Source organism: Cydia splendana, chromosome 7 (assembly GCF_910591565.1).
Source record: "Cydia splendana chromosome 7, ilCydSple1.2, whole genome shotgun sequence".
Taxonomy (NCBI): Eukaryota; Metazoa; Arthropoda; class Insecta; order Lepidoptera; family Tortricidae; genus Cydia; species Cydia splendana.
In genome coordinates, this window is record NC_085966.1 from 16,664,521 (window position 1) to 16,686,366 (window position 21,846).

General features: G+C 39.3%; 2 protein-coding genes across 2 annotated transcripts; one reads left to right on the top strand and one right to left on the bottom strand.

The window, feature by feature from the left end:
* The first annotated feature begins 3,474 nt into the window (after positions 1 to 3,474).
* LOC134792402 (NAD-dependent protein deacylase-like) lies at positions 3,475 to 4,980 on the top strand. The gene is made up of 4 exons (XM_063763696.1): positions 3,475 to 3,833; positions 3,916 to 4,107; positions 4,323 to 4,482; positions 4,749 to 4,980. Exons 1-4 carry the CDS (start codon positions 3,519 to 3,521, stop codon positions 4,952 to 4,954), a joined length of 873 nt encoding a protein of 290 aa, XP_063619766.1. The 5' UTR covers positions 3,475 to 3,518; the 3' UTR covers positions 4,955 to 4,980.
* A 475-nt stretch (positions 4,981 to 5,455) lies between these two features.
* LOC134792236 (ATP-dependent DNA helicase DDX11) lies at positions 5,456 to 20,505 on the bottom strand. Its single transcript, XM_063763499.1, has 14 exons — positions 20,260 to 20,505; positions 20,048 to 20,168; positions 18,767 to 19,089; positions 18,281 to 18,447; positions 17,709 to 17,949; positions 16,168 to 16,316; positions 15,825 to 15,943; positions 14,330 to 14,637; positions 13,264 to 13,443; positions 7,316 to 7,510; positions 6,527 to 6,715; positions 6,342 to 6,448; positions 5,873 to 6,131; positions 5,456 to 5,583 (listed from the first exon to the last, which is right to left on the bottom strand). Exons 1-14 carry the CDS (start codon positions 20,377 to 20,379, stop codon positions 5,500 to 5,502), a joined length of 2,562 nt encoding a protein of 853 aa, XP_063619569.1. The 5' UTR covers positions 20,380 to 20,505; the 3' UTR covers positions 5,456 to 5,499.
* Positions 20,506 to 21,846: the final 1,341 nt, after the last annotated feature.

The window sequence follows — 21,846 nt, forward strand, 5'->3', positions numbered from 1 at the left end:
ACCTTTTATTTTAATCTTGCTGTTATTTACCTGCTTGACGTTAGGTAGCGTAAACTTGATGCATTTGGTTTTCTTGGCGTTCAAAAGCAAATTGTTTGCCGTAAACCAGTTTACTATGGTTGATAGCGCGTCATTAATGCTCTCGAAGCTATTTTCCTTTCTGTCCACTTTAAATATAAGGGAAGTGTCATCTGCAAATAACACTATATCATGTCTATCTTGCACAACTTTTGGTAAGTCATTAATGTATACCAAAAACAGGAAGGGACCAAGAATTGAACCTTGAGGCACTCCGAGGGCTACCGGGGACCCCGCCGATTGAGTTCCATTAATAACTACTCGCTGAGTTCTATCCGAAAGGTACGATGAGACCAGGTCAAGGGCACTAGCTTTTATCCCATAGCGGCTTAATTTTCTCTTTAAATTTTCGTGATCAACGCAATCAAATGCCTTTGACAGATCACAGAAAATTCCAACAGCATCTTGAGCTTTTTCCCAGGCATCAAAGATGTGTTTTAGAAGTACCGCACCGGCGTCAGTAGTTGATCGACCTTTGGTGAAACCAAATTGATTGCTATCAAGCAGTTTGTTTCTGTTGAAATGTGACAATAGTTGAATTAGAATAAGTTTCTCGAACACTTTGCTTAATGCCGGTAGTATTGAAATCGGTCTAAAGTTCGTGGGATCTGTTCTTGTTCCTGATTTAAACAGAGGGATAATTTTGCTATGTTTCATAATATCTGGAAAAATTCCAGCATCAATGCATCTGTTGAAAATCTCAGCTAAGTATGGTGTAATTGACTCAATAATGGAATCTAATACTTTGACAGACAGGCCCCAAAGATCTTCTGTTTTCTTTAAATTTAAAGACCTAAAAGTCTTAAGAACTATATTCGGAGAGACATACGAAAATTTGAAGATTTCTGTACATTCTGCCACATTTGTCTTCAAAATTTCTTCAGCGACGTCTGGCGATGAATTAAGGGATCTTGTTGTTTCTACCGGGATATTCGAGAAAAACCGCTCAAAATGATCTGCCACTTCACGGTCAGAACTTACTAAAGTGTCAGCAATTCGTAGGTTGTAGTGCGGATCCTTCAGTTTACGTTTTCCAGTTTCATTGCTGATAACTTGCCATACAGTTTTGACTTTATCGCTGGAATTTAGGATCTTTTTCGACAAATAATCGACTTTAGCGGCGACACACAACATCTTAAAAGACATCTCCTGGGATATTGGGGTACTACCAGATTCGCCACTCGTCGCATGAGGTCGCTAGTGGTATCGCAATGCTTAATGTTCATTGCTTCTACTAGGTGTCAGTAGTATGCGTATGAGGCGTTTCACTGGTGAGGTTCTTGGTATTGTTAGGTATACAATTTAACCTACAAGTTACTACCTTCCGCGCCTACAATCCGTATTTTTTTTTAACTTTTAATGGTGATGCAGAAATGGTAAAACGAGTACCAACTGCTAATTTATAGTCAAAAAGCTAAGCTAAAATAGATTTAGATTCCAAAAGTTCGAGCTGTATACTCTAAAAATCATAAATAGATTCCAAAAAAATAAGACAATGTTGCCACTTTTTAATAGCGCGTCTTGTATTTATGTAAAAATAAGTAAATAAAAGTACTTTTTTAAATCGTAGGCGTAAAATTTCCAATAAATAAATTATCTTAGCCTATTTATTTATAAAATAGAATTTACTATTTTACAAACAAATTATTGCAGTGGCAACATTTTTTGGAATCTAATTATGATTTAGAGTTTAGTGAGTCATCAAATGGGCGTTTTAACTTGGTTTTAACATACTTTACTATTTGGTTTTAACTCCATTGTTAGCCAAATATACTTGCATTCATGCGTAGTCAAACGATAAAAAAAAAACAATGCCAGTGATTTTGACAGTTGGTAAGTATAAGCAGAGGGGCTACCGCGAAAACCGAAATTCGCAAATTGCGGGGATCTTACTCTTTTACTCCAATGAAGGCGTAATTAGAGTGACAGACAAAAATGCCCGCAATTGACGATTTTCGGTATTGGCGGTAGCCCTACTGAGGCACGCTGAGGGCCTACCCCATAGATATAATAATATGCAGAGATACCTTCCAAGCGAGCTGTCAGTGGGACCACTTTTGTTTAGTGTACGATTAACAATGTGGCCCACCTTGCTGTAGCCATGTCGATAAAGTCATATCGATAAACTATCGACATTTCTTGCAATTTTAATTTTACTTCAAAGGTTTAACGATACCTAAAATGAACAAAAACGCTTTTATTCTTTATTGTGGTTATCAGATCACAATTTCATAGTCACGCCCCAGCAGGGAACCAAGGGAAAGTTCAGATATTTAATTAAAATACATAAATACCTACTAAAATATACGTACGTAATATACGTATATTCTAATTCTTATGTCTCCGATACCCAAAGGTTGTCTGGAAGAGATCGCTCTTAAGCGATAAGACCGCCTGTTGTTACCTCTATTGTCTTTGTTTATGTTATTGTTCATTTATTGTAAACTACGTGTATGTGAGGTGTGCAATAAAGAGTATTGTATTGTAATGTAAAATAGGTGTTCCGCAATAATTGAATTATTTTATTATATTATAATATATTCATTATCCATTAGCATTTCAATTATGTTTATGTTTAACGAAGATATTGAAGCTTCAATTAATCGATATTGCGTTCCGCTGTGTAGCGTTTATCGATATATAACATGATTAAAATCGACTTTTCACATCTCTAAAAGAGCACACATATACGTTTTTACGCACACATACACAACCTGGGTCTACCTAAAAAGGGGACACCTGGATTTGAAGTCCATCTTGTCAACAGTATGGTTGTCCTTTTTTGACAAACGGCATTTTTGAAAGAGCAAGAAGAGAGAAATGATACTAGTTGCTGCGCCGTCAAAGAGAACAGACAGCGTAGGGGCCTTGGCCTACCCCGAAAAACGAAATTCGCAAATTGCGGGGATCTTTCTCTTTCACTCCAATGAAGGCGTAATTAAAATGACAGAGAAAAATGCCCGCAATTTGCGAACTTCGATTTTCGCGGTTATAGCAGGGGTGCGAAACTCCTGACTTCGGTCAAACTCGGCTCAGCATTGCTCCGAGCAATTATTAGGGTTGGCATTGGCACCACTTGACTTCCTTTTGCGTGCACGACCACAGATAAGATAATCACTTGATTTTTGACAACCCTAAATAGCCGAAAGGGATAGTGCCATATATTAGAAAGGGACAGCATGATTCGACCCTGAACCGCTGTCAAACTTCGTTTTTGTAGGAAGTTTCCTTTCTGTACGGTAGTACTATTAATTATTCTGAGGTTATAGCCCAGCTGCCAAAGACGAGGCAGTATGGCCTTTGGTCTTAGCCTGTGCAGAAAGGACGAATAAAAAAAATGTATAAGCAGCTGACAGTGACATTGACACATCACACACTGACACACACAGTGTTGAATTGGAGTTGATCAACACTGTGCAAAACAAATACATTAACAAAATATGTGCATAAATTTGTTAACCACTGTCAAAAGGAAACTACTTACTCACGCTCCTGTAATCATGGCTGCAAGGCAATCCAGCGACATGGCAAAGTTCAAGCAAACTTTAAAATCTGCCAATAATATAGTGTTCCTTTCCGGGGCTGGTATAAGTGCTGAATCTGGTATACCAACGTTCCGTGGGGCTGGTGGCATGTGGAGGAAGTACCAATCGGCAAGTTTGGCGACGCCCGAGGCGTTCGGGACAACGCCGGCGCTGGTGTGGGAGTTCTATCATTACAGACGAGAGGTGGCGGCTAAAGCTCAACCTAATGCGGTAATGGCCAAAACTGATGGACTGTTCATTTAAATGTCTAGGAACTCTAGGATCAACTTTAATAAAATCCTTATCATTCCAGGGCCACATAGCCATAGCCCAATATGAAGCAAAACACCCAGACAAGACAGTCACAGTGATTACACAGAATGTTGACGGACTGCATGCCAGGGCAGGGACAAAGAACTTACTAGAGCTCCACGGCAGCTTGTACAAGACCCGGTGCACCAAATGCAAGGAAGTGTTGGTTAACACTGACAGCCCGATTTGTAAGGTATTTTAAGACTATAATTAGCAGTTAATTAGTAAATTCTATTGAGCCTGGAACAGGATTTATTAAAATGTTAAAAAGCACTCATTTAAATATTTCTCTATGAACTCTATAAATAAATTAAGGTAGGTATATACTGGTATATATTAATTTTATAAACTCAGTCAGCCAAGAACATGAAGATCTCACTTATTCTTACAATACTGGTTACTTTGCAGGCTTTAGAAAATCGTGGAGCACCAGAAGTTGATCAAGTAGGCTCTGATATCCCAGTAAGAGATCTGCCACACTGTAAGAAACCTGAGTGCAAAGGACTGCTGCGGCCCCACATTGTGTGGTTTGGAGAAAGTTTGGAATCAGCTGTGCTTGAGAAAACAGGTAAATTGACTCATAAGTTGACAAACTGATGTGATGTCGGGAAGTTTCCAAAATTGCGAATTTCATTTCAGTCTTCTCATATTTTTTATATAAGAATCGAAATTTTCTATTTCCAAATTTTATTTATTTATAACCTCTTGTCGCACTAGCATGCTCAACCTTTCCGGGATGTAATGCCGTAGGTACACACTCGTCGAGAGACCCCGCCCGAGACGCCGATAAGTGTGTTGTGTACAGCCGTGGATTAAGTATGAAACGTGTTTCAGAATCAGCAATGTCCTCCTGCGACGTGTGCCTAGTAGTGGGAACGTCGTCGGTGGTGTACCCGGCGGCCATGTTCGCGCCGGCGGCGGCGGCGCGCGGCGCCACGGTGGCCGAGTTCAACCTGGAGCCCACGCCCGCCACGCACGCCTTCAGCTACTACTTCCAGGGGCCGTGCGGGGAGACGCTGCCGAAGGCATTGGCAGATTAGAAGAGACAAACCTTCATGTCGGCTGTACACACTCGTCGAGAGTCTCGGCACCACTCCGATTCAGTCGGAGAAGCGCGAGACGAGATGAGTACCTGCGAGACAAGAAGAGAGCAGCATGTACACACTCGTTCTCGGTCTGCCTCGGGGTCTCTCGACGAGTGTACAGCCAGCACCTTGACCACTGATGTCTTATCAGTTCTCCCACTGGATTGAAAGGTCAATGCTTTGGCAGTGGCTTTTAGAAAATACTGACTAACTATTAGTGACTAAGCTGTTTTATATTGAAGTCCCCTAGCCCATCAGCTGGCGAAGGTGTCAGGATTTGTTGTGATATCCTAATATGTGTTGAATTCTAGTACCATAAGGACGATTTTTGCTTACTTTTATACGAATAACCTGTCATTAAAGCGTCCTTATGGCGACAAAGGGGGACTGTTTGCTTGAAAACGACACATATAATTAAACATTAGGTCTAGTTAATAAGTAAAAATGTTGTACATTTTTATGATCATTATTTATTACATTTTTAAATAAATAAATATGTTTCAAGACGAGTTTTTGTGCTTAGCGAAAAATTTCGCCATGCCCCCAACAGTTGGACCAAAACTGCAGTTAGACATTAGGGATTTCTGAAACAAAAAATGTAATTTAATAATCAAGTAATCGCAATTTTATTTTGCGTTTGGTTTCTTATACCACAATTATCATAAAATTTACTTAAAGTTATTTGCAGTACTTTGACATATAAGTAGCATTGAATTACTTGCAAGTTTCTAAAGCGTCGGCATCGGCAACGCGCAGGTTGCACCGCTGTCTATCCATAGACTACGGTAACTGCTTTCTATCAGGCGAGCCGAATACTTGTTTGTCACCGAAGTGACATTAAAAGGTACTTATGTAATAAAATGAACAACTTACTTGCACGAAAGATGGCAAAGCCGCCATAGTGTGCGGCCTCGAATACCTATCATCGACCAACAGCACGCAGGCGTAGTCCCTAGCATGGCGCACAGCACGACCGATGCATTGGTTGACCGCCTTCATACATAAGTTCTCGTAGTACGCACTCCCTGAGCCGTTAGTTCTGTTTAGATAGTTCATTTTTTCTTGGAGTTCAGGGGATTTTACGTTTGGGTACGGCATGCCGATTACTATGATGCAGCGGCCTAGGTCGTCGCTGCAAAGAATTGAATGTTCAGTAAGTTATCGTTGAAATTTCGTTCTCTACCGTTATGTAGAAAAAATAAAGAAATTGTTTATTGTAAGTGCTTCTCGATTCACTACAGTTTGGGGCACAGTCTGCCAGCACCCCGTCGGTTTTCGTACGAAGGTAAGTTGGGTATATCACGCACAGAAACGTCAAAATTTAATTTCGAAATGTACATACCTGAAATTGAGCCCCTCACTTAGTTTTCCACCTACAACGCTTAACATCAGCGCGCCATTTCGATTTCCTTCTTTACTTTTTATAGCTGCAGCAAACTTATTCAAAACCTGCAACCGAAACGTCACTAAAATAAACTAGGTAACTGAAAATGAACTTTATCACGCATCAATAAGGCTGAAAATTACCTGATCAACTTCAGCAGCAGATTTCGGTTCGCGGAAGACTGATTTCTTCTTACAAATAGTTTCAATGACTTTGTTCGCAACTAAGTTCTCATAGACAATTTTTTCGTAGGAATATGACGGTAGGAAACAAACTACGCCGCCTGGTACGATGCTACACACGTTTCGTAAGATGCTGCTCACTTCTTTCAACTGAAATAAAGATTGAAATAAACTAGTAGTTCGCTCCGAACTGAGAAATCGCGATTCGTCAAAAACGTGCAATTGAAGAAGTCGTTTTTGAACGACAGAATTATATAGGTACAGTGGATTCATAGGCATCTATTTAATATTAGACGCGGTTGAATAAAAATGTAGAAATCCAAGATGGCGGCCATTAAATATATTAAAACGGGTCACTCGCGTATTTTAAGTCGGAAATTGCTAATATAAAAATATGTCTGTTTCTCACAGGTTTGTTATTAAAATGGCGGCCGTTGTTTTACAATGTCGACTAGCTTTATGTATATTGAGAACAGAACAAAAATGAAGTAATTCAAGATGGCGGCCGATTTTTTTGTTAAAATTTGATTCGAGCATAGGTACAAGGTGATACCACGACCATGAATTGACTATCACAGATTACAGGGACCTTACCATAATGTCCTTATTGCAATTCAGTTTAGGTCCTAAACTGTTTTGCTAAAGGACGGAGCTATATAAGTCGCATAACTCCGTCCCTTAGCAATTCAGTCTAGGTCCTAAACAGAATCGCAATAAGGACATCATGGTAAGGCCCCAGGCCTTACTTACCAATTCTTTACTCATCCTGTTCTCATACGAGAAGTTAAGACTGACGTTAGAGGGTCCCTTGGACAGGCAGACACCTAATACATTGTCCGGAGGGACAACGTGACCGCATTTCACCACGTTTACTTCTTTGCCGTCGCTCTTCAGTAGCTCTTTGAATTCGCTGATAGGCTCCATGGTTCCTCCAGCTAAAATAACCTGAAAATAATTGACCAAGCGTCAGCGAAGGTCTCAGTTTCAGTTTAGGCATCAAATGTTCTCCTCTACAGGTCGCAATCCTCAACCGATTCTCGTGAAATTTAGTGAGCAGGTTCGATAATCATCGAATCAACTGATGCGCGCAGCTACAGATTCGTGCATTCTGAAAAGGTAAGTAGTACCGAGCTACTAATAATGGCGATGTATGCAGCTCGGGTGCGCGCGACCCACCCCTCGCACCGCGCACGATTGCCCTGTCTAGACGGTTTCGTCGAATGACTGTATTGTCTTATACTTAATGGTTAAACGAACTTACCTTAAGTGAAGTTTGGCCATAATTATACAAGACGCACATCCGAAGAGATTTATATATATACGTTTACAAAGTAGTATTCATTTTTCAATGTACTAGGCATCGCACAATATGTTTAAAGCAAAGAAACATAAAATAAAAAGTACCCTAACTGACACTCCCCTCCCCCGCCCCTCAAGCCGCGCTCCCACTGATCGCCAGCAATCGTCATTATTTTTAGAGCAAAGCGCCTATTTTATACATTTTTGGGGTTAGTTTCTGCGAAAGTGCGTGGGTTTGGGAGGGTTATAAATCTCTTCGGATGTGCGTCTTGTATAATTATGGCCAAACTTCACTTAAGGTAAGTTCGTTTAACCATTAATTATACTACGACGTACATCCTCGAGATTTATATATATACGTTTACAAAGTAGATGTTTAGAGCCAATGTTAAAATAGGTGCAAATAACAAAGTGAACATCCATAATCAATCGTTTATTAGGTAAATTGTTAGTTAATGATTGGTATAAACTAAGCTTGACTAAGACTTACGTCTAAACATGATCATAAGTTGCTTCCGCAAAGACACTACCCTCTACACTACTCAAGGGGCGATTATAATGTTTCGCGAAAATCAATGAATTTCCGGTCCATCCTGCGGTTCGTTTTATAAGGTCTATTGAGATACCTTTCCTATTAGCCGCCGAAGTGGATGCGTGGCGTGTGCTGTGGGCGGAGAAGATATTAGTATTTATTCCGCTTTCCGATAGCACTTGTTTAATCCAACGGGCGATAGTCGCCGGGCTAGCGTTATGTACGGGTTTTTTGATAGTTAATATTAATTTGTCTGACTGAGGATGATTCCTAAGGTGTTTTGTCATCTCTATGTAGGCGGATAATGTCTTTCCCGGACATATTTGTACTTTGTTTGTGAAATAAGGTATAATGAGCCGCGGATTAATGCGTCCTGGAGCAGAAGTTTTGATCAGATCGCTGATCATGATTTCTATACCTGAAGCATTGGTTGTGATACTGGATAGTTGAATAAGTGATAGCGTCTGCACACGTTGTGCAGTTGACAACGCGAGCAGAGCCACCATTTTCTTTGTAAGTTTGTCCAGTGACAAATTTTCGTTGGGATACCAGTTTGACAAATGATCAAGTACTGAATTTGGATCCCAGGTACTGTGATATTTAGGCAAATTTGGTTTGATCCTAAATACCCCTTTTAAGAAACGACTTACTCGTTCGTCTTCACTAAGACATTTACCCAGTATCAGAGCCAATGCTGATCTCAGACTACTCAAAGAAGAGTAACTTGCTCCGTTTTTAAATTGTGCTGTAAAGAACGTAAGTATTACAGGAACATCAATCGTATAAAAGTCATGTTTTACTTCCTCACAAAAACCCCACCATTTTTTGTATGCACAATCATATTGTTTTAAGGATGATTTTGCTAATGATGCGATTAATATATCAATTATTTCTGGACTTAATAATTGTCTTGAGTACGCTTCCCTGATAATAGAGATGACACCAGGGTAAGCTTTTTCCAAAGTGGGTGACTGCTCCTGAAAGGAGATAGAAGCAAGTCATGATCAGGCCCGAAATAAATAGGACTGCCTATCGATAATTTAATAAACAACGGATACCAGGGTTGGCTTGGCCAATACGGCACTACGACAACTCCGGTTGCTCGGTCGTTAATAATTTTGCGTAGACACTTTAGAATAAGTGAAAAAGGAGGAAACGCATAGAACAAGTAGGCACTCCAGTCTATCGTGAAGGCATCAATATTAAAGGCTTCGGGATCGCGTTTCCACGAAACGTAATTAGGGCATTTAGCATTAATTCTGCTCGCAAAAAGGTCAATTTCTAAACGGCCGAAATTCGTTACAATCGTGTCAAAGGCGGATTGGGATAGGCTCCATTCGGTGTCTATATTAGATCGCCTAGACTCTTCGTCTGCCTCAAAGTTATCTTTAGATTTAATATATGATGCGAAGACGACAAGTTTTTTAGTTTCGCACCACTGCCAGATTTCGCGAGCTAAATCATTTAAGTGTTTGAATTGAACGCCACCGCACCTGTTAATATAGGATATTGCTGTGGTATTATCTATGCGCAATAATATTTCTGTGTTATAAAGGTGATTAGCAAAACATTTAAGGCCATTAAATGCGGCTTTGAGTTCTAACGCATTTATATGACATTTCAATTCATCGTCGTTCCAGAAGCCTCCCGTTCTTTCGGTATTACATGCTACTCCCCAACCGGTAAGAGAGGCATCTGAAAATATTTCTAGTGCATATCGTCCGGTGCGTATACGGTTTTCAGCAGTCATAATATTATCAATCCACCAGGTAAAATCTGACTTAAGATTAGGACATAAGAACATGGATTTGTCAAAGTCGTCCCCGCATTGTTTAAGTGCTAGAAATTTTTCTCGCTCAAAACGCTTGGTATAGACCCACCCATAAGCAGCTGCTGGGCAAGCAGAACATAGCAGGCCAAGAAAACTTGCGAATTCCCTTATGACTATAGAGCGCTGTTTACAAATTGTTTTAGCGCGATCATAGATTTTTTGGCGTTTCCCTAAGGGTAACTTGAGACACATTTCTCTCGAGTCAAGTTCGAAGCCAAGAAAGGTTTGAGTTTGACTAGGAATAAGATGACTTTTGTCGTAGTTTATAACAAACCCTAGCTTAATTAGCAGACTAATTGTTGCTCGGACGCAATTTTGACAATCGGTAAAGGTAGAACCCATGCAGATTATATCGTCTAGATATATAGCTAAAATAAGGCCTTTATTTCTCAGAGAGGTTATAAATGGCTTCATCAGTTTCGTGAACACCATTGGGGCAAGGGACAATCCAAAGGGTAGGCACTGAAACTCATATAAATGACCTTGAAACTGAAACCTTAAAAATTTCCTACTAGACTTGTCTATAGGCACCAGGAAATAGGCATCTTTTAAGTCAATAGTGGCCATAAAACAATTTTTTGACATAAGTTTGTTAACTGTTCGCATATCCTCCATTTTGAAATGTTGTGGAGCAATAAATTTGTTGAGGCTCTTCAAATTTAGTATAAACCTAAAAGTGCCATCTTTTTTAGGGGTAAGAAAAATTTTTGAGAGGAACTGTCCAGGAACGTTTTTATTGCAGGGTACTATTGCGCCCGAATCAAGTAATTTAGAAATTGCTAAATTCAAATGTTCAATTTCAGACATAGTAAAATCGTTGTTCTGGGGAGTTGAGCCTAATTGTACCACTGGTTTATCAAATGGGATAGCAAACCCTTTCACGTATCCTAATATTACGGGGTCATCGGTCAGCTCACGCCAAATATTAAAATAGTAACGTAATCGTCCTGCGTGGGACGTTACCTTAGTTAAGTCGTCTTCGGATTCTTGGGGCTCGGCTTCGGCGCCGCTGGTGGTCGGTCTGCAGCTGGTGGAGGGCGTCTGTATGGCCGTTGGTTGTAATATCGGTTCCTCGGCCCACCCTGTCTGCGAGGTCCTTGCCCCTGTCTTCTGGGTGGGCCTCTCCAGTTTTCCCGATAGGTGTATTTCCTGGTCGCATTTTCATTCCTTCCATCACTTCGTTTAACTTGCAGGCCAGATCTTTCTGCCGTCTTTGATGTTTTTATTTTTTCGCCCAGATTGGCTCCAAAGAGATAAGCATCCCTCTTAACGTCTTTAACAATATTATGGAAATTTTTGTCTAGACATTGGGAGACCAATTTTCTTCTGTGCATGGTGCTTTCGTAGTGTAAATCCGATAGGATTTTACTTACTTGAGAGAGGTTCTGGAGTATCTCAATTTTGTTGACGTCACTTTTTATAACTTTGGACGTGAGGTTTGACAGGGCAGCAATACCTATACCAAGGTGTTGCTGAATTTTTTCTATGCTTTTATCCCTATTTTTAACGGTTTCGCTCAGTATCGGTGCAATTTCAGGGTTGAGCTGCGGAGCCTTCAGTAGAAGAAAATTTTCTGGTATTAGCGCCTTCTCCAATATATCCTGCTTCTGTTCTTTGGTTAGACCGTTCACAATAATTCTACCCCAGCGTTCAGAGATTTCTTCCGATATTTTAGGACCCAACTTTTCGTCCTTGTCTTGGGGGTCGCCGAGCGCCGCAAGGATGTCATCCGGCAAAGGCGCGACGCTGTCGGCTGCAGCCCCATTAGCGGATGGGGCATGGTCATTACCAGTCGAGTTATCACCTGGCGGGACGGCTATATCCAAATTTGGAGCGGAGTTTACAGCGCCCGATTCGTTTCCAGGTGCTGACCCGGGCAAACACACGGTCGACCTTGGGCGTACTATAATCGAATCATCTGACTCATCAGAAAAAGGCGCCTGATAGTATTCATCGGGTGGCGGTGAACCAGGATCATAACGCGCGTATTCGCTTCTAGGGCTTTCTGAAACCGTATCGAGAAGAATGTCTTAATAAATCGTAATTTAAAAAACATTGAGTCATGATCGCAAACACGTTGCGATAGACTAATTGGTTATCAACCATGACCGCGTCACAGAGTATAACCTTAAGAACTCTTAAGTTGAGGATAGACCATAAGAATACCAACCATGACCACATCATGGAGTGTATTTTGCTACTAGGTGCCTAAGGTCGGCGCAGACATTATAACTATCAACCATGACCGCATCATGGAGTATAGTTGTCAAAGCGCTAAGCGTCAAACTCCGATAAAGGTATCAGACAAGCATAGAATGCTAAATAGTTATCAATCATGACCGCATCATGAAGTATAACCAAAAACCCATGATATGTCTAGTTATGTACATAGATGTTGAGCTATTGGGGGTTAACCTTATTATTTATCGTTTTAAACACGATATTTAAAAAGTGATTTAATAAACACTTTGATAATCCTACAAGGAAAATAGTAGGCACGTATTTCTAGAAAGGAAGGGTCACCAGTCTATTGTGCGCGCTAAGCGCGCGAGATAAGGTCGTTTTCCGTTTGATATTTTACTACACGGAAACAAAACTTACCCCCGCTCGAGTCTGTGGAGTTATATCGCAAGCGTTCTTGTAAACGCCGTATTTTTCTTCTTATGTGGGAGTCCCTGTCCTTGTGTTTTCGTTTTCCCATTATACCACAAGGCACACAATAATTAAAGATACTATATAGATAAGAAAAAACACGTAATAATTAGGTAGGTAATCAGTAATCACTATTTCGATGTTGCGATGCCCGCACAAAAAAAACGAATGACGATTGCTGGCGATCAGTGGGAGCGCGGCTTGAGGGGCGGGGGAGGGGAGTGTCAGTTAGGGTACTTTTTATTTTATGTTTCTTTGCTTTAAACATATTGTGCGATGCCTAGTACATTGAAAAATGAATACTACTTTGTAAACGTATATATATAAATCTCGAGGATGTACGTCGTAGTATAATGTGCGGACTAGAGCAAACATAACACTCACAGAGCGACACTGTTTGACGATATCCGAGAAATGCTCGGCCGGGTTCAACAACAAGTACTTCAATAGACCATTCTCGCCGCGTTGGACTAGAACTCTTCCGTTCTCGCTGCGATCGCAGAGTCTATCCAGAAAGTCTAGAATGGCGTACAGGCCGCTGCCTGCTGAGGTTTCTGTGGGGGCCTGTTAAAGAAATATGTTTAATTCATAAAACTTTACGGGCCTGATTTAGTTACATTATGTTTTATCCCTTTCTTACAAATACATAAGTCAAAATGACAGATAAAGACAAACGATTCATAGCTAATTCAGGCCAGTATCGCGTTTATGAATAATGCCATTAGTAATTTACTTCGTAGATACTTTCCATACTTGTAGCTCACACATATCACAGAGACAACACACATATGTAATCCCTACTAATATTAATGCGAAAGTAACTCTTGTCTATCGTTACCCTTTTACGCTTAAACCGCTGAACCGATTTAGGTGAAATTTGGTATGTAGAAAGTTTGAGGCCCGATGAGGCTAGCTTTTATCAATCATCATCCCACGCTGACGAAACTGCGAACCCCAGATATGTTGCCTAAACTGTTTTTACCTAGACGTAGAGGCGACCTATGGGGCAAGTCAACCTTATGCATTTGAAATAAGATCTATTACGAATTGACAGTTAACAGTTTGGAACACGTATTTGATTCTGATTGTACAAACAGGGCTTTCATTCATTTCAGCCTACGTCCCACTGCTGGGCACAGGCCTCCTCTCACGCGCGAGAGGGCTTGGGCTATAGTCCCCACGCTAGCCCAATGCGGATTGGGGACTTCACATACACCTTTGAATTTCTTCGCAGATGTATGCAGGTTTCCTCACGATGTTTTCCTTCACCGAAAGCTAGTGGTAAATATCAAATGATATTTCGTACATAAGTTCCGAAAAACTCATTGGTACGAGCCAGGATTTGAACCCGCGACCTCCGGATTGAAAGTCGGACGTCATATCCACTCGGCTACCACCGCGTTTTTTACAAACAGGGCTTTAGTCTCAGCTTAAACAAGATAAAAAATACCTGTATTGCCGGTTTTATTTCTTCTTTCACTTTTTCTATGACCTCAGTTTTTTTCTTAGAGATGTTGCTCAAGAAATCTTTGAAAGAACTTTTTTTGTCGACTGTACGTTTGCTCTCCTCCTCTAACGCCTGCTGACTGTACCGCATAGAAAACCCGTGTAGTTTAGGAGCCAGGCGAGTTTTTCGACAGAATTCTACCAGCGGTCTCAAGTTCATGTGATCGATTTCAGCCTTTATAACGAAGTCCTCAAGGGTCATTATCGTTGTATCTTCTTGTTTTTCGGCTGTAGATTTGGGTTTTATTATAACTAAAATAAATTAAAAAATTAGTTTAGCGTGACTTTGTACAAGATTCAAAATTAAACGATTTTTTTGCGATAAATAGGGAGTATTACTGCAATGTTCTGCCGCCAGAGTGCAGCACTAATTTGTTTAGTAAACCATAGAGTAACTTATGCATACTAGGCCTTAAACAGTATTTTTGACAAGTTTTCACTATGACATTGATGCACCAAGGCGGTTTGTTTACAGGCGGCCTACCGCGAAACGCGAAAATCTAAATATCTTTATCTGCCTCTCTATCGATCGAATACGCGAGTGATAGAGAGGCAGAAACCGAACTTTCGATTGTCGTGTTTCACGGTAGGCCATATTGACCTAGTGACGCATGATGTGTCATTGATGATGTCAATGAGGTTTGTTTACTTTATGTGCTAGTGGTTCCACCTACGCAGAACTTTGCCTTATATTCCCTATTGCGCAGAATATATTTTAAGAATCAGAGTTTCACTCCTTGGCTGTTCATATCTACCTTTATCGCTTACATGCCATAGAATAGAATATTACTCATACACTAATATCCACTCACAAAGTAGTGCAAAATATTTTAGCCGCTAGAGGTACAGACGGTACAGTCAGCAGCAAAAGTTGCTAAGCTGTTCAAAATGATCTTGACGCGAATTTATTGGTAAAAGAATAAGAACATGTCAAGGTAATTTTGAACACCTCGCCCGCTTAGCAGTTATTCTACTGCTGACTGTACATGGAGTACACACAACGAATAGCGCCTACTTCAGCTGTTTTTGTTGCGTTTGCGGCTAAAAGACAAGTAAGGCCCACTTGCACCATCCCACTAACCCGGGGTTAAGCGGTTTAACCGCCAACCCAGTGTCAAATTGTAACTCCAGGTTTAACCAGTTAACCCTTGGTTAGTGGAATGGTGCATGTGGGCCTAAGGGTGTCTACTATCTCTTCGTTGCCTTGGGGCTATTCATAAATTACGTCATTTCAAATTAGGGGGGGGGGGGGTCTGGACATCGGATGACGGTAGCATGAAGTAGGAGGAAATGGGGGCTTTTGAAGCATGATTTTTGGATGATTATAGGGGGGGGGGGGGTCAAAAATCCTCAAAAATCGATGACGTAATTTATGGACAGCCCCCTTGTAGCCGCGTTATTATCTAATAATGACTGAAAAAGCTCAGTTTAAAACTTACCAACAAGCTTCCCGACAACGAAACTCATTTGGTTTAGCGTCAAGAGGTTCTTACTGCTCAGCCTGGCTCTATACTTGTCGATGTAGAACTTCAGGAAGGTTTTCACAGCATTTAGTTGCCTGGGAACATGGCAATAATATTATGCCGTTTTAACTTTGGACGCATAGATTGACGAATCCAGCAACATAAAAACTACTATGATGTATTCAAAAGGTACTTAAATACACAATACAGTGCGTAGCGGCCCCCTTCTTCAATATCTTTCGTTAAATTTAAATAATCACGATTATTTAGCTGTGGCGCTAGTGTGCACGTTCATGCGCTGTTAAATAGATCAGCTTACTTGGCGGACACTGGGGCGGAATGTGCGTTCTCCAAGGCAGCAGTGAGGCCGTGCGCTTCGTCTAGTATCAGCACGTTGTTGTGCAGCTTGAGCGAGACTCCGGAGCGGGCCCCGGCGCTCACCATGCCCGCGTGGCTTACTAACACCACCTGAAAATATATTACATAATAAATAAATATTATAGGTAGGACATTATAACACAAATTGACTAAGTCCCACGGTAAGCTCAATATGGCTTGTGTTGTGGGTACTTACACAACGATATATATATATATCATATATACATATTTATAAATACTTAAATACATAGAAGACACCCATGACTCAGGAACAAATATCTGTGTTAATCACACAAATAAATGCCCTTTCCGGGATTCGAACCCAGGACCATCGGCTTCACAGGCAGGGTCACTAGTGTCACTACCCACTAGGCCAGACCGGTCGTCACATATTGTTATTTATTATAATAGTTCGTAAGAGAATGTTGCTGTATTTGCATATAATGACACTACCTACCGCCTACCGAGCGTAATAGCGGCGTCCACCAGACGGCAAAAGAACACTACAAGATTTCAGAGTGTTTTTTTTAGACGGTATGTACAATTGAACAGCTGTATTCGAGTGCAGTTCAGACAACGTCATAGACATGGTTTGAGTTTTCGCCTTCTTACATATTTAAGAATAAGGTGCAAGTCTAAAAAACCTATTTTAGCGCGAATCGCCTTACCTATATGCTCTTCTCTAGTGGTAGCATAGAGAAATATAGTAAGACAAGAGTGCTCACTCCATACATCAGTTTTGGTACCAAAAATATTAGTATTTTCATAGTCGACATTAGAGATGCACCGGATATTCGGTTACTATCCGGTATCCGGCCTATCCGGCCATTATTTTAATTTATTTTATTTTATTAATTTAATTTAATTCCAATTTGGATTTAAGAAACAGTCACGGTCATAATCGTACTCGTTTATCATTTTAAAACAATTATACATTCAACTGACTTGCACGCGCACTCATTTCAAACCTAGAAATGAGTCCGCGCGAGCGTTCCCTAGGAAACAGGTCAAACCTGCACAATGCGCACCTGAAAAACCGAAATTAAGGTATATTTCCGCCGGCCGGATATTCGGCAGCCGGATACCGAATATTCGGCCGATGGTCAGGCCGAATATCCGGTATCCGGCCAAACAACTATCCGTTGCATCTCTAGTCGACATCTAGAATCGAGTAGCGGAATTATCAGTACTTTAAGTAACAGTAGTAGTACTGTCAAGTGACAATAGATGTAGCACTGTACTCGATGCTAGATGTCGACTATGAAAATACTAATATTTTTGGTAAGTACCAAAACTGATGTATGGAGTGAGCACTCTTGTCTTACTATATTTCTTTATGGTTAGAATAAATTTAAAAGTGGAAAAATTACTGTCTTGGGTGAGACTTGAACTCACGACCCCTGGATCCCTTTATGGATTTCTTTATGGTGGTAGGTAACTAATGAATTATATTCTATATTATAAACATCAGTACAATCTCACCTCAGCATCTTCAAGAGCCATCCTCGAAGCGTAATACGGACAAGCCTTGAGCGTTTTCCCGCATTTGACAAAATCCTCGATGTCCATCATTTCGACTAGCATCGTCTCTTTCAGGCGCGTTATGTTGCTATGGTTGTAATAAGGACAGGAAGTGCAGGATTTCGTTTTCGTCTTCTTAAGGACTTTGCCGTCTTCGTCTACTGATGTTGATTTGTTTTTAGATTTTTGCATATCTAGGCATCTGAAAACATAGCAAATAGAATTATAAATGCTGTACACTTTTACAGTGGCTACCTCGAACTATGGTGAAATGGTTAAATGAGCATAAGGATGTCACCATGTTGCAACGAAATAAGACCTACAACTAGGGAACAAGTCAAAATATATTACGTAAATATTTTGACTTATTTATAGATTTTTCAAATTTTCGACGAAGAAAGATTCGACGATCGAAGATTCGACAACTTTTCAAAAAAATTTGAAACTTTTCGCAACTTTTCCATCTGTTGGAACAGAATCATCTTAAATCGTTAGATAGATGGCAACATGCTGTAAATAAAAATAATTCCTGCCTTTCATTCATTAAATTAACATTTTTCAGCCTGGACACCTCACTATTGATGCAATAGTGTTGCCTGGAAGCTAGGGTGACCACTCTTGTGTCTTCTTTGAACACTGTCCTCTTTATTTCACCAATGAACTGAGACAGCTGACTGTGAGTCCTGCTGCTAATGTATATCTGCAAACGAAAAAAGAATCTTATAGATAATACACTCAGGTGTATTTTTGTATGTGTCTTAAGATTTACCAGGATAAGGTCTATCTGTTTAGTATTTTTTTTATATATTTATATTATAAAATTTTAAAAAATATTGTGGTTTAAATAGTTTAACTACAGCATTTTCATGCTTCATCATGAATTTCTGCCAAAAAATAATAAAAACAATATCATAATGATTAGATGTAAGTATAGAGAGTCATGTTCAATTCTTTACCATAATTCACTGAAATAAGGTAAAAAAGTGTATGATCATGCAAAAAATATAACCTAAGCTTACCTTAGTATCATTATTTTCATTTTCTTCAGTTTCATCACCTTCATCTTCAGATTCACTGCCTTTCTCACACTCTTCCAAAATTAAGTCTACATCTTCTTTATCTTCTCCATTTTCCTTATTATCTACTTCCAAATCATCTGTATTCTTATTTTTATAATCTATAGCTTTCTTTACATCATGTTTTTCTTTCTTCTTCACTCTTTGTTTCATTTCATTAAATGAGTCTATCCTCTTTTTATGGGTTGCAAGTTTTAATTCTAATGCTATGAGATTTCTTTTTATTGTTATTTCTTCAAATTTTTCTTCCAGCCAGTTATCGGTAGCTGAAGAAATTGTTACTAAATTTATAACACCAATTATTTCTTATTGTAATTGTAAGTAACATTTTTTGTTATTCCCGAGCTGACTGTTCTGAACAGCATGACTGATCTAAGATATAACTATACTTACAAGAACATAACACTCACACTTAATTTCTCAAAAGATTATTTAAAGAAGCCACCTCTATCTATTTAATTAACATGCTCACACTGGGCAGAAAGTACTCATACAAAGTATGGTTAAATACAAGTTATACTAATTGCCTCAGTGGACGTGTTAAGAAGCCGGATGAATATTTCAACCTGTAGATTGTTCTAATCTTCATAGGATCATTTTCGTATATATTTATAGCACTCACCTTTTAGAGCCTGGGGGTCATCCATTAATTACATCACACGTTTAGGGGGAGGGAGGTGTCAAGAAAATGTGACATGTTGTGACAAGGGGGAGGGGGGAGTCATAAACTTTGTGACGTCACTTTAATTTCATCAGTAACCGAAAATGTATTTTAATTATTTTATACGCTAATTATCATTTAAATAACAAGGTTTTGAAACGATAATCGTTTTTATTCGTTTAATTTTATTTTTTAATCAGTTTTGGGTTATAAAATTACTAATATTTCTTTAGTCAAAAATATTTTGATAAAATATTAAATAAATATTTGCCGATTCCGTTGAAGAAATGTGACGTCACACCAGGGGGGAGGGGTTTGCCAAATGTGACCAAGTGTGACAAGGAGGGGGGGAGGGGTAAAAAAAACCTAGAAATTCGTGTGACGTAATTAATGGATGACCCCCTGTGCAGAAAGAGAAGAGTCGTGGAATATAAGGAAAACAATTCATTCTATGACTCTTATCTTTCCGCATAGACACTACATGTTCATACTGGTTACAAAAATTCACAAGCAATATCATCTTTGGACAACTACAAATAAAATAAACCACTTAGTAAACTTACTCTCTATACTTGACATTTTTTGTTTTAAATCGGCAATTTCCTTCTGTAAAGATTCCAGATATTTTTTATAACTATCTTTCTGCCACTGCAGCGCTCCACAGCAAATACTTAACGACTTTCCCTGAAACAACCATATCAACATAACCTATGTCATATAATATGTGTTTTACAACAAAGTTACCGGTAGTTGGTATCAAATTATAAGAACTTACGGTTCCTGTAGGACTCTCAAAGATACCCAGATTGTATTTTTCAATAGTGGAGTACAATTCACTCATAAATTTCTTTTGAATTTCGTATGGTTCAAAAGGAAATGGAAATTGAACATCCATTGTGCACAATTACTTATTTCGATGGTATTCATTAATATATGTAGATCGTTTAAAGTTTCTCTCTCGTACAACACACACAATTGTATAAATAATTACTTTGAATTAATAAAGAAAACAATATCATTTCTTTCGCGCCTCTGACAAACAAATCAAACAGTGCACAGCTGTCACTGTCAGCCTCAGATGTCAACTGTCAAAATTTCTAGGGATAGTTCAGGATAGTTTCAGAATTCATTCTGTGTTGGGATTTGGGATTATAAAGTGTTATAATTATAAAGTCGACCTATCATTAACAAAACCTAAATGTATTTACGTCGGTTATGATGTAACAATGTTCTTTCTTTGGTAAAAAGTACTTACCTATGTATAGTCTGTCAAGCCATTTTCGTCAGTAGAAAAGAGCGGCACATTAAAAAAATGTAGGCGCGAAAGGTTCTCGTTACATAAAAAATTTGAATTTCGCGCCTTTTTCTACTGATAAAGTTGTCTGACCGGTTTTTCGACAGCTCCTCAATGGTTGTTTTCGAACATGCCCAAGTGTGAGTGTGTTTGGTTTGTACATATTATTATGCAATTCATCAAAATCAGCGGGCTCAGCACGGTTCCATTTTTATCGACTATCACTATGCGCGTCCCTTTCGCACTTACATACTTGTTAGAACGTGACAGGCATGGTGACAAGGGATAAAAACGCGACCGTGCTAAGCCGCCAGGTCAGGAATTTTAAAGTTTATCGCAAGGAGACGTCCTTTAGACACGTTTAGATTGATAAAACTATGCATTTTTTCAAGTAGGTATATATTATGCAGGTTATAGAGGTTCATGATGTAAATAAAAACAAATCTGCCATTTCTTCAAAATTTATTCATATCTAATCATATTAAACACGAACAAAATTGTTAAAAAAAACTTATTCCTAAGGTCACTCTGTTACTCTGATATCAGTCAAGCATGGAGAAAGACTGGAAGGAAATCAAATAACTTACTGATCTAGTATGTATCTCCTATTCAGTGAATCCCAAAACAAAGTTCAAATCAAATAGTAGCAAGCTATGAATCATCTCTTGAGATTCTAGGCATAGGCAGTACCTTGTTCTCCATTAAGTTTTATAAAAAATATAAAAACATAAAATAACCTGAGGGGCTACGGCGAAAACCGAAATTCGCAAATTGCGGGGATCTTTCTCTTTTACTCCAATGAAGGCGTAATTAGAGTGACAGAGAAAAATGCCCGCAATTTGCGAACTTCGATTTTCGCGGTTATAGCCCTGGTCATGTCTACATAGAAGTACATTAGTACAGACTAAAATGTATTATACATCATATTTATATTATGCACTCAAGCATAAAGTTTCACAGCTTTAAACAAGAATCAAACTTAACAAAAAACAACATAGGTTTTTCACTACTTGTTCCTTTATGTATTAAACCGTCATTCGTTAAAAATTCGAATGGAGTGTTGTGTGC

Excerpts from the sequence above, each read along its gene's own strand:
- LOC134792402 (XM_063763696.1), top strand. The coding sequence starts at position 3,519 with ATGTGCATAAATTTGTTAACCACTGTCAAAAGGAAACTACTTACTCAC. Across the intron at positions 4,108-4,322 it reads CTGACAGCCCGATTTGTAAG|GCTTTAGAAAATCGTGGAGC; the intron begins GTATTTTAAGAC and ends GTTACTTTGCAG. Across the intron at positions 4,483-4,748 it reads AGCTGTGCTTGAGAAAACAG|AATCAGCAATGTCCTCCTGC; the intron begins GTAAATTGACTC and ends AACGTGTTTCAG.
- LOC134792236 (XM_063763499.1), bottom strand. The coding sequence starts at position 20,379 with ATGGATGTTCAATTTCCATTTCCTTTTGAACCATACGAAATTCAAAAG. Across the intron at positions 18,448-18,766 it reads ATGAAAATAATGATACTAAG|ATATACATTAGCAGCAGGAC; the intron begins GTAAGCTTAGGT and ends TTTCGTTTGCAG. Across the intron at positions 7,511-13,263 it reads TCGTCAAACAGTGTCGCTCT|GTTATTTTAGCTGGAGGAAC; the intron begins GTGAGTGTTATG and ends AATTATTTTCAG.